Here is a 15,687-nt window from a genome sequence, read left to right as displayed (position 1 = left end):
ACAGAAGAAGAGGTAAGTGGCTCCATCTAGTGTGTGTGACTTTGCTGCTTTGCTCATCAGACTGAAGTGAAGTGAATTTAGAGGCCGATGCTGCTTCTGCTCTCCATATGGGGATTGACCAGGTCACCTTTGTGAAATGGATTTGCAATGCAGATAACACATTTGCTTAGAGTATCAAACCATCCGTTATCACAACTCTTTCTAAGGACCCTCGGTCCATTTTATTCAGTTTTGTGACAAATGCTGGCAGATGTGTGATGTTGTCATTGTTTTGGTGACAGCACCGTTTACATGAAAACCACATTTGTTACTCATACTAAGACAAGTAATTCAGTGAATATCTTATTCTTGTAAGTGTTTTTGAAATGGACTTTTTGCAAGTTTGAGAGCAAACCAGCAAACCACATTTAGTATCTCTTACTGCAGGCCCAGAAGTTTTCTGTACCTTAGAGTAAAAAGCAGCAGTGTTGACAGTAAGGTTTTAGAAGTTCAAGAATAATGCAGCGTAGTGTGAGGAAACTTCTCACAGCAGTTTTAGTCTTAACTTCTGTATTTGAAAGAATGCTACTTATCATAGAGCAATGTGAAATGTTGTCTGTGGAGAGCACACTGCTTTTCCTGTACCAGGTTTCCACCAGGACACCTGTGATACATAGTGATATGAAATGTGCAAATCAAAAGAAGCACATCTCATGATAACCCTATAATTTGGGGAGCAGATTTGCTCTGTACAGGTTTCACCCATGGGTTCTTATGCTTTGTTCTTCTCCCTTGATGCTGTACTGTAGCAGAGAGAAAAGAGATCATCCTGTGTTGTAATACTCGGTGACCTGTTTGCTTTATTTATCATTCTGTGCCTCAAGAGTCCATTGGATGCTATGTTAGAACTGACAGAGGATTTCTTTTTTTTTTACAGGCTAAATGGTTTTCTGTTGCCTTTCTCTCAGTGGGCTTAAATTTGTTATTTTTGAGGTTTTAATCTTCATTGGAAATTTATAGAATCTGCATGTTAAAACCAGCTACTTCACACAGTTCTGGACTGATAGAGCTTACAAACTTCCTCCAGAGAAACATGTAGCCAGCTGATGCAGTATTTCCAATTAAAAACAAACTGTTTATTGAAACTTACTGTGTCAGTGAACCACACTCGATGAGCAAATCCAGCCTGAGATGGATGCATCAAGTCTATGCTTGCTGCAAACTAAAGGAGGCTTCATGCAAAGTTGCTGGTACTGACCTGTGTCTAGTGAGCACTGCGCCTTCAGCCTAAAGCAGATCCCTTACAAGCAGGTGTTTAATTTGGCTTTTGTTCTTATCTCTGTAAAGCTGAATAGTTTTCCAATTGGCCTTATGTGGAGATGGGCGCCAGCCCTGTCAGATGAAAGAGCCTGAGGAGGAGAAAAATAAAAACATTCTAAAAACATTCTGCGGATCATGGGGATCAAAACGTTGCTGGGTTGAATATTGCTACAAATTTAAAACTCTTGGAACTGTGACAGTTGCACTGAACTGTAGCCTTTATCCCATTTTGTAAAATCAAAGCAAATTAAAGATGATTGGAGGGCAGCCAGCTTAAAATTTTTGACAAGGAGAAGAGACAAATACATGCATAATTGAACAGTTCACTTGTGTGAGCCTCTTTTAGTCTTGAGAAAGCAGGGCTAAAAAGGGATCCTTTTTTTCCAGAGTGTATTGCGAAAGAGTAAGATAAAGGCAGAGATAAAAAAAGCAGACAGAAGAATGCAATAGATACTGATTGATAGAAAACTTTTCTGTTATGAATCATCTGAGTGTAATTCTGTGTGCTCTGATACAGAACTCTTTCCATCTGTGCAATTATTCTCATTTTCTTGGATTCATGATGACGCCTGTAACCTCCCTCAATCAGCAAAACTTGCTTTGATTTCTTTTAGTGTAGAACATCTTTTCTTTGTGGTTGATGTGTTGTAGATAAACTTTATTTCTGCAGAAGAAGATTAATCTCTGTCAATAAATGTCTGTATTTTCTGGCTTGAGATCTTCAAAGACCTAGAATGTGTGATGTGTTCTTAGAAAGCAAAATAGATTTCAAAAAAAAAGAGACCTATAAAGAGAGAATTATGTCCATGCTGCATTAAATGAGACTCTTCAGAACCTTTTGCTTTGCATCAAAAATAAAAACAGCCCCGCTTTTACAAGTGTGTACTTGTCATACCATCCTATGGTAATTGGATGGTGACACTCTCCGTATGTTGCTTCTCAGAAAGGCAAAATGACACAGGTGGTGGTTTTTACAGGTTCTGTGCTATGGGTTGTTTATCCACTCCCTGCCCTGCTTCTCACACAATCTTTCTGTTTCCTTTTCTTCACTGCCCTTTTTGTCTTTGGCCCTGAAAGAAAACATAAAACCAAAACCAATATTTCACATATCTCTGGTATTTAGGCCTCCCCTTTTATTCATAGAAAAGAAAGCTGATGAAGCATGAAGCTGTCTCCTTTGACACTGACATGAGATCTTGGCAATTTAAGCTATGGTTACTTTTTACTCTATATTCATGAATTTTTATCTGTTCCTGAGGATGTTTGACAATGAGACAAATATTACTGAGTGAAATGTTAATTGAAGCTGAGTTGGAGACTGATGCTGAGATAATGCAGCTTCTATTTCTGTTTTCCAATTCGAGTTCACAAGACAGTTTATGAAGTCTGAGGAATGTAGAGCTAAAATTGCATTTACCTCTTTACATTAGAAGTGTGAAGATTTGCTAAGTTAATTGAATTTAACTAAAGGAAAAGAAGATGTTAAACCTGTTTCTTTACAGCCATGCTTACTTTACTGTTATGCATGACAAGAAAAAGCAAAACAAAGGCCACTTAACAGGCTTCACCATACTGCATGGCTGTGATTAGACTGTGAGGATAAGCATTTGGGTTTTCTGCTGTAAGAACATGCGGAGGCAACAAAAAAGGGAGATGATAGGAGAAAGAATGTAATATGAACAAGGAAGAATAAGCCATGGGGGTAGATATCCGCTCAGTAGCGAGTGGGTTTTGTAAATGTAAAAAATATGGTAAAGGATCTTGTCAGATCAAGACAAACGTGATTATTCCTAGTTCAATAACATTTTGATATGAGATACTGTTATTCTGTTTGTTTGTTTCCAATGTAGGTCCTGACCAGATACCCCTGAGGGAAGAATTTGAGCAGATCATGTTGAAAGCTATGCAGGAGTTCAGTCTGAGAGAGCGATCCTTGCAAATGAGTGCACAGTGTGTCTCTGTGTCACCAGGTCAACTCCCTTGGCTTGCTAGGTTAATCGCTAGTGTGTCCCGGGACCTCGTGCAAGTGGTTGTAACCCAGAATTCACTGGCAGAGGGCATCTCAGAGACCTTGAGGTCTCTCAATGAAATGAAGCATCAGCAAAAGCTACCAGATTATGTAGTTGCTATTTGTACGTCAAAGATACGAGGAAGTGAGTTTTGCGTAGTAGTCCTGGGTGAGTATGTTTGCAGTATGCTTCTAATATCAATGCAATTCTGCTGAATTAATTTTCTTGAGTTGTTATTCCAGCTTTTAAACCCCTTTTGTTCTTTTTACTCTCCTTTGTATGTGGCACTGCGATGTCACGGTTTACTCCATCAAGACTTGGAGTAATGGTGTCCATAAGGATCTAGAAAAATAGCTGTAGGTTAATCATAGCTGTAGGTTAATCATTACTACTCCTTGAGAGGCCTGAGCCTTTGTGAGGCTACCTTAAAAAATATCTGGAAGCAACCCAGTGACAAAGTAGTTGGTTTGTCTTTCTCTGGTTTGTGTAGCTGCACAATGGCAATATTGGATTGACCACAGTCTTGTGCAGACCGCTGTAAAACAGAAGATGGTTTTTATCCTTTTTACCATGGTGATTTTCAAATTCTGTGTTGGTGACTGGCTGTGATGTTTGTGTGCATGAGTGTGACTGGATGAGAGTGAATCTTGACTGGTCATCTTTCATTTGTAGTCAGATAAATAGGTAATGTCAAACTTTTACTTTTTCGTATTTACTCAGAATCCTCTATTCCATCTAAGGTACAAATACTTATTTGGCATTTCATATGTCACCCAAGTGTGCAAAACTATGGGCAACAGCTTGCAAAGGATGTGCTAAACTGATATGACTAATTCTTCCGTTGCTAGCAAAATAGGCTTGAGACTGCTCTCCTAGCCTACTGGGTAAAGGCAGTGGAGATCCCTGACTGAAGATCAGCATGCCCCACACTTCTAGGGTGAAAAGGTTGTGTTGCTAGCACACTGTATTAAAGATTCCTTGTGCATTTTTTCCCCCTCTTCTCCAGGTCAGTATCAATCTAGGGCGCTGGCAGAAAGCATGCTTACCACCAGTGAGTTTTTAAAAGAGATCAGTTATGAGCTCATCACAGGGAAAGTCAGTTTCCTGGCATCGCATTTCAAAAATACATCTTTAGGTGAGTGATCCTAAGAAACAGAAGCTCTAGCCAAGGCAATAATTTCTTTAGGGCCAGGTGTGTCTCCTGTTCAGCAGCTAAAGTGCACTCTACCCTCTTCACCTTTTCTTCTCTCCATTCAGTGTGAGTAAAGGACTGCTTGGCTCTTTCACCCATGCAGTGCAAGTTACTCATCCCATGACAGAATATTTTAAACCCTGTTTATACTGCTGAATGTAACGGCAGGGCATGCAGAAGTACATGAGTCTCTTGTCTGTGCTTCTAGCACAGGTTTTGGAGGTTGGTTTATATTGTATGTTTCTTTGTAATCATCAGATGTCACTGCTAGCTGTAAAGGCACAGAGCTGAAATTATTCAGCTGCGGTTTGGGGTTTTTTTTGAATTCATTCCACTGGCAGATCAGTAAATAAAAGAGAAAAATATTCTCCCTCCCTCTCTTCCTTCTGTGTCCAGTCCCCTGTCTCTTTGCAGATTTGGCATCAGCTGCTTGAGAACACGTGTACATGCTTTACATCACTTGTCTGTAACAGCTTCCAGATAATTTGGTGTTGCTAATTCTTACCTAGGTGATGATCTGGACAAGCTGCTGGAGAAAATGCTACAGCAGAGAGGGGAAAGTGTCATTATTCCTTTCAATGGAGATGTTAGCGAGTGTGTGTCATCTCAGGAGGCAATTGCCATGGTTTCTACACAAGAACCAGGTACATTTTTTATGTGTAAGATGTGAAATAAGTGAGTAGCTTGTTAAATGTCAAATTGCATGTGCCTCAAGAGTCAGGGCACAGCTGCAGACAGTGTGCCAACCTTCAAATATTAATACTGCCAGCTGAATGTGGTAATATAGCAGTCTCTCAGACAGAAAATCTCTGTTGTAACCTTCAGCAACTTTTCCCCCATTTTGTAATTTCTAAGCTAAAATATATGCTCTTCTATTACGCATTAGGCTGAACAGAAATGTTCCTTTGTAATGTCAGCAGTGTGGATTCATCTTGCCCTTATGAACCTAGAAAAGGAATGTAACCTTGTGATTATGGCAGAGGGGAGCTGTGTTCTTGTTCTAATCTCCCCAGGTGTCCTCCTGGTTCTTACCTTTTGATATTGCTCACTTTCCACCTGTAAAATGGTAATAATATGTACTACAGACTTGGGTTATGAGGCTTAAACTTTTAGGGAAAGTGTTTTAAGATTTTGGACTGAAAGTGCTAGTTAAGTGTAATCTATAATTTGCTTATTTGAGATGTGTCTTATTCAGCAAAATTTGATGAGATACTTAGGGACAAAAGATGAATTAGGATTGCCTGTCTAAAAATGCTAATTATAATTTTCCCATTTTGGAATTCTTTCATTATTCAAAGTTGTAACTGTACTTTCCCTTTGGTAATGTAATGGTAAAAGGCACACTGAGCTGTTATGAACACTGAGGCTCTTCTAGGTCTAGTATCAAAGCAAATTCAAACCCCAGTAAAGACTTTTCGCTATGAAAGGTAGATATGCACTTGATTCACATTAGTTAGTTAAAATGAATCAGCTCAGTGGTAGATCTGAATGAAAGCAAGGTGGTTGAGAGTTTCCACATGGAATGGGAAATCCAAATAGGAAGTCTGCCAGGAACTTTGTTCTGGCACCCTCAGAAAGACAGCTCTTGAGCTTCCTCACAGGATTAATTTGAAGGGAGAATAATCTTTACATTCTGTTGGATTTTGTTGTTGTTGTTACTGTCTAATGATGTGCAGCAGTGCTTCATTTAAATCTTCATGTTTTCTCAAACTACTGTTCATGGCTGTGCAGTGGTTGAAGCTACTGAGAATCTGTCTGAATAAAAAAAACGGAGAGGTAAGTCTCCTGTTTGAGAGGGACCTCTCTCCCATAGTAGCCTACTGAAATGAACACTGAGGCGGGCTGGAGAAGGAGATAAGAGAATGCACGCAAACACGTGTCTATATAAAATCTAGTGTTTTGCCCAAGCACCTTCCAATTTTCATGTAAATGGCAGCACTTTATAAAGTGGTTTATTACTTAAAAAAGCAGCAGTAGTTCTTGTGTATTAAATTTGCAGAGTTTGGGATTTTTTCTTTGTTCTTTTAAAAGAAATTTGCCCTGGGTATTTTTTTATGATAAGTGGTCCATTAATGAGAATTTACTTGGTAGCAGAAAAACTGACAGGAAAAAAAAACCCAAACCCAAACAAGCAAAACCACAAAACCCCCCACATCTGCAATGACATTACTGGGTTTATTTGGTAATCTGCATGCTGAAAATATACAGGAGCTAGTGAAACATAGATTGTTGGACATTGAATTTACCTACTAGAAATACTGATGTATAGGAACAAGCATTTTCTTTGAGGAAACATGAATGCTTTGGTACATGTCTATAGAGAGCAAAGCTCCTGTCCCCCAGTTTTCTGCAGCTAGTGTTGTATTGACATTTATTAAGTACAAAGAAATCTGAGACTAACATTTTGTTAAAGAACAAGAAACCTCCAAAGAAATAAATGCCTCCTCCCCCCTGCCCCAGATAATTGAGATTTACTGCATAGGTGTATTGCTCATCTTCCCTTCACAGCATATATATAACTATCAGGCAGTATACAGACATCTGGCTATCTCAGTCATAACTTAGAGCAGTGCTCAGTACTTCAGAACAGAGGTGTTGTGAACTCCTAACTAACCTGTTGTCCTGTTGGTCCTTTCGGCAGGAATATTAACGCAGGCTCAGTTTCATCAGATTAATAGGTGTGCTGGTGCTCATCCCATTGTGCCCTGAGCATGGCAGCCTCAGCTCCCATGGCTGGATCTCCCAGCAGTGTGATAGAGGAAAGCTCGTAAAGGAGAACTGCAAGTTTCAGGAGAGCATTAGAGCTCTGTGTCTATATATATGCTCTTTATATATGTACACATGCACATCTTTTTTATGTGTATGTGTGTGTATATGTATATATATTAGATATAAGGACGAAGTTCTTTACTGACTCTGAGGCACTGGAACAGGTTGCCCAGAGAAGTTGTGGCTTCCCCATCCCTATCAGTGTTCAAGGCCAGGTTGGATGGGGCTTTGAGCAAACTGGTCTACTGGGAGGTGTCCCTGCCCATGGCAGGGGGGTTGTAACTGGGTGATCTTTACTGTCCTTTCCAACCCAAACCATCCTATGATTCTGTGTATACATGCATATTACGTATGTGTTGGTTCGTTTGCAGAACCAGAATGCATTTCACTATGTAGGCATTGAGGTTTCCTTGGTGTCGTGGTTTAAACCCAGTCAGGTAACTCGTTCACTCACTTCCCCCCTTTCTTGCCCTCCCCCTGCTCCCGGAGGGACGGAGAGGAGAATCGAAAAGAATGCAACTCCCACGGGTTGAGATAAGAACAGTTTAGTAACTAAGGTATAACACAAATCACTACTGCTACCACCAATGATAATAATGATAAAGGAAATAACAAGGGAAGAGAATACATCATCTCACCACCAGCCGACCGATAACTCGCCCCTCCCCAGCCCGACCAAGCTCTGACCGATACCTCCTCCAACCCTGCAGACTCCCAGCCCTTCCGGCTAACTCCCAGTTACATCCTGGGCATGACGTGCTGTGGTATGGAATACCTCTTTGGTCAGTTTGGGTCAGGTGTCCTGTCTCTGCTTCCTCCCGGCTTCCCCTCCTCCCTGGCAGAGCATGAGGCTCACAAAGTCCTTGGCCAAACCAAAACATCGCTTGTTATCAGCTCCGTTCCCGAGCTGAAAGTCAAAACATTGCACTGCACCAGCTACCAAGAAGGAGAAAAATGACTGCTACTGCTGAACCCAGGACATTATCCACCCCTTATTCCATACCATTCACGTCATGCTCAGATCCCACATTTTCAATATACCATCACTCTTATGTCAGTGCACTCTTATCTTAGTGCATGGACCAGTCCCTATAAAGCTGCTGAGTCCATCTGGTCCATGATGTCAGGCTCCATCTCTTGTAACAGTCTTCCAGAGCAGGAGAGACTGTGTGCAGTGCTCACACTTGTGAATAACCTGGGCAATATTGTCCATTGCTAAGTCCACCCCTCGATCATGAGTCCATCTCTGTGTTGTATCTCTGCTCTGATGGCCTGAAGTGCCATGGGCCCACCAGGCTTAAAATAATTCACTGTCCCCTTCAGCAGTTTCTGCAGCTTGTTGCTGGGGACTCCATACAGCTGCCTTCCATCTCCGATGCTTCCAAAGCACTGGAGGGGCCCAGTGGACTAGATACTTGCCCATACTGTCACACACACCCTGCCACTCATGACTGTCCAGCTTTGGGGAAAATCTCTTGGTCCCCCCATATCGTCGTCTAACCCCAGACAAGACCCAAACCTGACTCTGCTTAACTTTTGAGATCAGACAAAATGGTTGTGGGTAGCACACAGTCTGTGTGTGTGCCAACATGCTGATCCCCATCACAATCAGCAGGCAGGTCTCAAGGATACCCAAAGGCCATTCAAAACCTTCAGAACTCTCAGTTGATGCTGCTGTACTTGTCACTGGGGCTGGTGCAGCTGCTGTACTTGCCGGCTCTCCCACCACCAGCTTCTCTTTTCCTGAGTCCAGCTCTTCCTCCTCTGCCTTGCTGGGAAATGCTGCGTGGTCTCCTGCATCCTCCTGGGGCTCGGCAGGCGGCTTCCGGTGGATGCTCTCGGCCGTCGCGGGGCTCGGCTCGGTCGCGGGGTTCGGCTCTTCCGCGGGGCTCGGCTCCTCCGCCGCCTTCTCCCGCTGCTCGGCAGCCGCCTCCTTCCTCTCCCCGACCGCCCCGACCTCCTCCACCGGCAGCCGTCCCCTCGCGGCCTCCGGCCCCGCTCCCGCCGCCGCTTGGTCCCCGGGGCCGCTCTCCCGGGCCGGTTCGGCTGCCGCCGGCTCCCGGGGCCGCTCCCCCTCGGCTCCCCGCAGCCTCACGAAGATGGAGAGTAGGGTGAGGGCCAGGACGGTGAGGAGCAGCCGGACAGCCAGGTACAAGTGCACGGCCACGTCCGTCCCGCCCTGCTGCTGGAGCCCGTCCGTATTACAAGCCATTGCCATAAAGCACAGTGAGACAAGAACCTTAGCCCAGGCCCCATACTTGATAAACACTATCACAGCAAATACCGGCTCTACGTAAGTTACAACATTCTGAAGCTGCGAGATCAAGCAAAACAACTCTGAGAGCCAATAAATCAGCATTGTGACGAGTGACTATTAATCCAGTCAAATCTGTCGTTATCTCAACCCTTCGGGCCCCACGTTGGGCGCCAAAAAGAACTGTCGTGGTTTAAACCCAGTCAGGTAACTCGTTCACTCACTTCCCCCCTTTCTTGCCCTCCCCCTGCTCCCGGAGGGACGGAGAGGAGAATCGAAAAGAATGCAACTCCCACGGGTTGAGATAAGAACAGTTTAGTAACTAAGGTATAACACAAATCACTACTGCTACCACCAATGATAATAATGATAAAGGAAATAACAAGGGAAGAGAATACATCATCTCACCACCAGCCGACCGATAACTCGCCCCTCCCCAGCCCGACCAAGCTCTGACCGATACCTCCTCCAACCCTGCAGACTCCCAGCCCTTCCGGCTAACTCCCAGTTACATCCTGGGCATGACGTGCTGTGGTATGGAATACCTCTTTGGTCAGTTTGGGTCAGGTGTCCTGTCTCTGCTTCCTCCCGGCTTCCCCTCCTCCCTGGCAGAGCATGAGGCTCACAAAGTCCTTGGCCAAACCAAAACATCGCTTGTTATCAGCTCTGTTCCCGAGCTGAAAGTCAAAACATTGCACTGCACCAGCTACCAAGAAGGGGAAAAATGACTGCTACTGCTGAACCCAGGACACTTGGGTTACACTGTTAAAAATCCTCAAAACGCTTAGGGCATTTAAAAATGGGTCGTGCTGTACTTGTGGCCGTCTGATATATTATCACATTTTGATCAAAAAATGAAAGTTGACATTTGTGATCTGGACGCAGCTGTACAGAGTGTAGAGATTTATTCTGATGAGTGATTTTTTTATTCTGACAATAGAGGGTAGGCTGTTTGGAGGATCATGCTTGTTGGGGGGGTGGGAAAATAAACATGTTTCTTGTGTTTTGTTTTCTTTTTTCAAACAAACGCACTCTAGATTTGGATGTTGATACCTTCCAAATTTACCAGCCACAGCTTACAGTTGCCAGAAAGCTCTTGTCCCAGGTTTGTGCTATAGCAGACAGTGGCAATCAGAGCCTGGATCTGGGCCACTTCAGCAAAGTAGACTTCATCGTTATAGTTCCCCGTTCAGAGGTCCTGGTGCAGCAGACCCTTCAGCGGATTCGACAATCAGGTAAAAGGGAGGGGAGGGCAAAAGAGACTGTTAAGCACGTGATGTTATTAAGTCATATCTGGTATGAATGAAGAAGTCAGTTCCTCCAATGTGTATTTTGCATGTCCAGTATTAGCTTCATTAGTTGGTATTACTGATAAATTCTAAATACCTTCCTTTCATAAACTGGGCCCAACCTCTACCATGTGTCAAAAGAAATTGCCATAGTCATGCCGGTCTGAGGAAGGTGTGTCCTGGAGAAGTATGCACCTGTCAAAACAGGGAGGGGATGAGCAAATGTGACTGCTCAGATCTTTTATCCCCTGGAGCTGTTAGTGACATTTGTCCTAAGTCCATATGTTTGTGCATGTGCTCTCGTATGAATTGGCACAGATGTATGTGCAGGAAGCTCTCTTATTGGGTAGATAAACGCCTGAGTAATATATGTACATTGGCGCACAATAGTTGCCATACTGGTTCTCACAGTGAGCTTTCTTGTCTGGGGTTCTGTGTCTGACCATGGCTGGTACCAAATGCTTCAGAAGGAACAAGAAAGCCTTAGTGTACAGGTTATGGAATATGTCCCCCTTGAGAGTGACCTCTGTTATTCACTCTGTTAGTGACTGATATGTGCCCAGAAAAACATAAGAATTTCTTCGTGAAGAAAATGACTGTCCAATAGAACAAAGGACTGTCTGTGTAAATGTTTGGTCTTTTTTTAGCTCCTGATATCTGGGGGTAATGAAGTCCTCAGGATAATTGTGTATTTAGGATCATTTGTCTTTTTTTTATTAGCTGAACTTTTTTTTTGTCTGCTTTCAGCTTTATCTAATAATACCTTCATTTGCATTTGAAAAACATTAGTATGAGCTTCTGATGTAATGTGTCTGAGTAGTTTTGGGTAGCTGTTGGCTTTTTTTCCTGTCTCTTATTTTCTGCTCTGAACTAAACAGTGCCACACTTTTTGATTGTGCAGATATACCGTGATATTGTTAAATACTGTAATCCGTCTCTCTATTTTTGTCTTCTGCTTTGTGCTATTTTATTAGTTAAATGAAAAGGATAAAATAGAATACATGAAGTACAGGTTGCTTTTTCTTTCTAACATGACTTTATGGGTGGTTTTTGTTCCATTCCATGTTTCTTCAGACATTAAATTTACTTAATTTGTTGCTACACATTAAGCCTGAGGTTTTCTGGTATCTGTTAACAGAGTTTCACGTTTGTTTTGCTTTATTTTAATTTTTTTTATTGGACATTTTTTACTTTACTTATTAAAACATATTTTTTAAAATCATCAAGACCCTGGCAAATGCATTGTTGACCCACAGAAATAGCTTGTTGCTGCCTCTTTAAATGGCGTTCAGAGCCATACACATTACATCACGCCTACTTTATGAATAGGATGGCAATCTGTCATTGCAAAGACCACTAGAGTACTTGTATTGACACAGACATTGAGTCAGGGCATGAAAAAATTATATGATATTAGCAAGAGTCAACTTTATGTATGTTTGTGCTTATTGAAAGGGAAAGGTCAAGGTAACTTTTCCTGACTCAAGTAGGATTGATGTATTAGCTAAATGTGAGCAAGTTTGCCCTAGGATCATGGAGCATAGCCAACTGAGTGCTACTCTGGACATTTTTTGTGGAAGTCTGATTTTTCTTTCTTACTTTTTGGTAATGTGAGAAGTCTTTGAAAGGTCTTCAGGCACTTTTTGGAGGAAATCCAGAAGTGAAGAAGCACATTTCTGTCCCCACTGTGAGAGAAAATACATTTAGATAATAATCACTGTATCAGTGATTTGGCTAAGTCCTGATTATTGGCCAACAAGTGTCAACTTGCCATTGACACCTCATCTTTGAATGCACTCAAAGGAAAAGGTTTTTGTTGTATTCTTCTTCCTGACAGGTGTCCTTGTGGACTTGGGCCTAGAAGACAATGGAACGGCGTATCAGAGAGCTGAGAAATACGTGGTTCGGCTTGACAGTGAGATTCAAACAAAATTTGAAGTTTTCATGAAACGAGTTAAACAGAATCCCTACACACTGTTTGTGCTGGTTCATGACAATGCTCACGTGGATTTAACAAGGTAGCTGATCAATCTACCAAAGGAAAACCATCCTCTCCCCGTATCTTTCAGTTAGGTTTTTCAAAAGACTACTGCCTTAGACAGCCAGTGCTTTTTCTAAGCCTAAGTAATTTTGTGCCTCAGGATCAGATGTCATGCTTTTTGCTTGCCCGTGTTATTTGTTAACTAATTTTGATTCAGATGAAGATAAATAAGACTAGTTTCAGATTACTGGATCCCTAACAAATCTCTTTGTAGGGGTATGTGTTATGGTACTAAGTCCAGGAAGAAGTCCAGGAATTTTGCAACTGTCTTTGTTCTTCTTGTCTTTTTTCCCTATTTCCCTCCTTTTTCTCTACTCAAACCCAAATCTCTCCCATGTTCACAAGTCAGTCTTGTTTTAATTCATGTTTTTATCCTTGATGATAGTGTTGTTTGTAATATGAGAAGGCTTACAGACATTTAACTCTTTGCATCATCTGAAAAATGCTCTAGCTACTGCAAGAAAAGGATTTAAAAACCAGTTGTATTGAATTTGGCTGGTGTTAGGTCTAAACACAACTATACATACGTGCAGAAACACCGAATCACAACTTTACTGTGGAAGAAGAAAGAAATAAGTAAAGCTAATTACTCTGCTCTTGTTCTATGAGTAAACTGAGGACAATAATCTTAATGTGATTTAAACATGGTATGTAGGGTTGTGGGATTCATTTGAACATCAGAAATAAAATACTTCCCATGAAGAACAGCTGAAAGTAGATAAAAACACCATTCTTTCTACGTTATTCTACCCATCATATTTTTGTTACTGTCTTTGCTGTACTCTGGAATTCCTGAATATATCCTGGAGGTGAAAGTAATTCCGGGAGCTGGAAATCCGGACATTAGGAGACTTTCAGGTTCCTCAGTCTTTTCAAAATTTGTTGTTTCAGGCTGGCAAATCCACTGGATTTCTTAAGAATGTTACTGTATCCTATCCCCATAGCTCATGGAACAGTGCTTCTCAGTGAGATGTGTTTCATCAGCTTTGGCTCATTTTTGGGTCTCTCATCTGATGCTCATTTAAATTGGCACACTAATTCATCTTCTCACTGTCAGCAGATTTTGTCCTTTGTTTATATTTTCCCTGTTGCCTGAGTCTACCCAGAGAGAACACCCAAATGGTTTTGAAATCCTTCACCCTTCCAAAGAGATTTTTGAGCTGTGATCCTCAGTGTCATGGTTATTTTGGAGATTTTTCTGCAGGAAGAAAGCAATCCATTGAATCTCAGGATGTCAGTAAGGCAATTCTTTGCGTTCTTATTTCTGCAGTGCCATTTCAAGTTCCCTGTCACATGGTGAGCCTAGTCATGGTCTGGCTGATAGAGTTATTAATTGCAGGGAGGTCCTTGAAGCATTCAACCTCCTTGTTCTTCAGGTCAGCTCTTTTCCTTATGCCTTGCAAACACAGCAGTCCAGGATCAGCTCTAGCAATGAGGTACACTGGATACAATTTGACAGTGGGGTAAGTTTTTAATTGCTGATTTTAACTCTGAATTTTAGTGTGGACTCCACATGTAACAGAGTCTAGCAAATGCGTATGTTCAGATGGAGTTCTTTCTCTGCTGGAGTTTGTTCTCTCAGGCTTCAGATACACAGCCTTGGGATGCTGCTTTACATTTAGGCCCAAGAGCTACACATTTTTCTTTATCCAGCAATGTAATCTGAGAAACTACTTTCTATCCTCTGGTCAGACAAAGCAAACAGAATAGTAGAAATGATGGAGTGAATGTGTGTTCAAAGTTTGCTTTTTGGTTGATTGTTAGTATAAGCCATTGTGGTGATCTTCTGTAAAATGGTCTAGACATTTTTTGTTTCCCAAAAGTAAAAAATCAACAACTTTCAGTCTTCTGATTAAAAAAATAACCCACAAAAAAGGAGAGACTGTATGTAATTTATTGCATTCCTTGTGATTACTGGTGATGTAAATGCACCAGAGATGTGCTGTGCTTCCAGCAAAGGCCTCATGAAATTTGAGGCAGCAAATGTTCTGCCTTTCTGATTGCTGTCTGCAGTTTTACAATCTAGCAAACAAATGACTAGTTTCTGATTGCCATTAGAAACGGATAGAATCTGGCAATCAAGAAAAAGTTTGGAATGAATAATCCTTCGTTTTCAGGTTCTGCTTTAAATAGAAATGAGATAACAGTTGTCAGTAGACACAAAGCCAGAGATGGGGAATCATAAAATAGTGAGCAGGATTCTAGAAACCCAATGCAATTACAGGTAGGAGATATATTTAAGGATTTGCAAGGACCTCCGCCTGTCTGTCTTGGCTGTAGACAAATAACAAATCCAGTAAAAAAATAATTAAACCAATTTACATTTTATTGTATTCTTTGAAACAAATAGCATCACTGAGGGAGAATGGATGAAAAGAAAGGATACTTTGCTTCGGAAAATACTTTCCAATAATTATTTTAAATTACAAAACAAATTAAAAGTGGTTCCAATTTTCCTTATGTTTTTGCTATCTATCTCTGTATGGAACAGGATGATGCAGCAAATGAAGACAAGTTGTACTTTGGTTTAAATGAATACAGCAAATCCCTCCAATGGGGAGTCACAAGTCCCCTTCTGAGATGTGATGAAACCTTTGAAAAAATGGTCAACACGCTTTTAGAAAGGTAAATAATTAACATGGGAGCTTGGAATTCTGCTTAATTGGGATCTTAAGGATACAGATATATTTATTAGCCCCATTACAGGGAGGGATGACGACATGATGACCTTTGATGCTGATTTTGGAATCTGTGAATCTGTAGAGTTTTATTGTTGTGATGAACCTAGTGCTGTTGAAGAAGGATATCTGTCATTTGTATAAAGAAGAGAATAG

General features: G+C 41.5%; 1 protein-coding gene across 12 annotated transcripts in view; it reads left to right on the top strand.

Moving 5' to 3' along the window:
- The window catches only part of GREB1L (GREB1 like retinoic acid receptor coactivator), a 139,835-nt gene that overhangs the window by 98,998 nt on the left and 25,150 nt on the right, over positions 1-15,687 (top strand). For 11 of the 12 annotated variants that reach the window (XM_062632859.1, XM_062632868.1, XM_062632867.1 and 8 more), the window contains 7 exons: positions 3,150-3,476; positions 4,315-4,443; positions 5,010-5,144; positions 10,561-10,758; positions 12,650-12,830; positions 14,124-14,316; positions 15,345-15,478. In XM_062632859.1, coding sequence (XP_062488843.1) covers positions 3,150-3,476; positions 4,315-4,443; positions 5,010-5,144; positions 10,561-10,758; positions 12,650-12,830; positions 14,124-14,316; positions 15,345-15,478 — 1,297 coding nt within the window. The remainder of the gene's footprint in view (positions 1-3,149; positions 3,477-4,314; positions 4,444-5,009; positions 5,145-10,560; positions 10,759-12,649; positions 12,831-14,123; positions 14,317-15,344; positions 15,479-15,687) is intronic. The other variant, XM_062632870.1, reaches the window with a different exon arrangement.

The sequence above is a fragment of the Pezoporus occidentalis genome, unplaced genomic scaffold (genome assembly GCF_034315485.1).
Source record: "Pezoporus occidentalis ecotype Australia unplaced genomic scaffold, CSIRO_AGI_Poc_V1 ctg4, whole genome shotgun sequence".
Classification (NCBI taxonomy): domain Eukaryota; kingdom Metazoa; phylum Chordata; class Aves; order Psittaciformes; family Psittacidae; genus Pezoporus; species Pezoporus occidentalis.
This window is presented reverse-complemented; position numbering and strand designations above follow the sequence as displayed.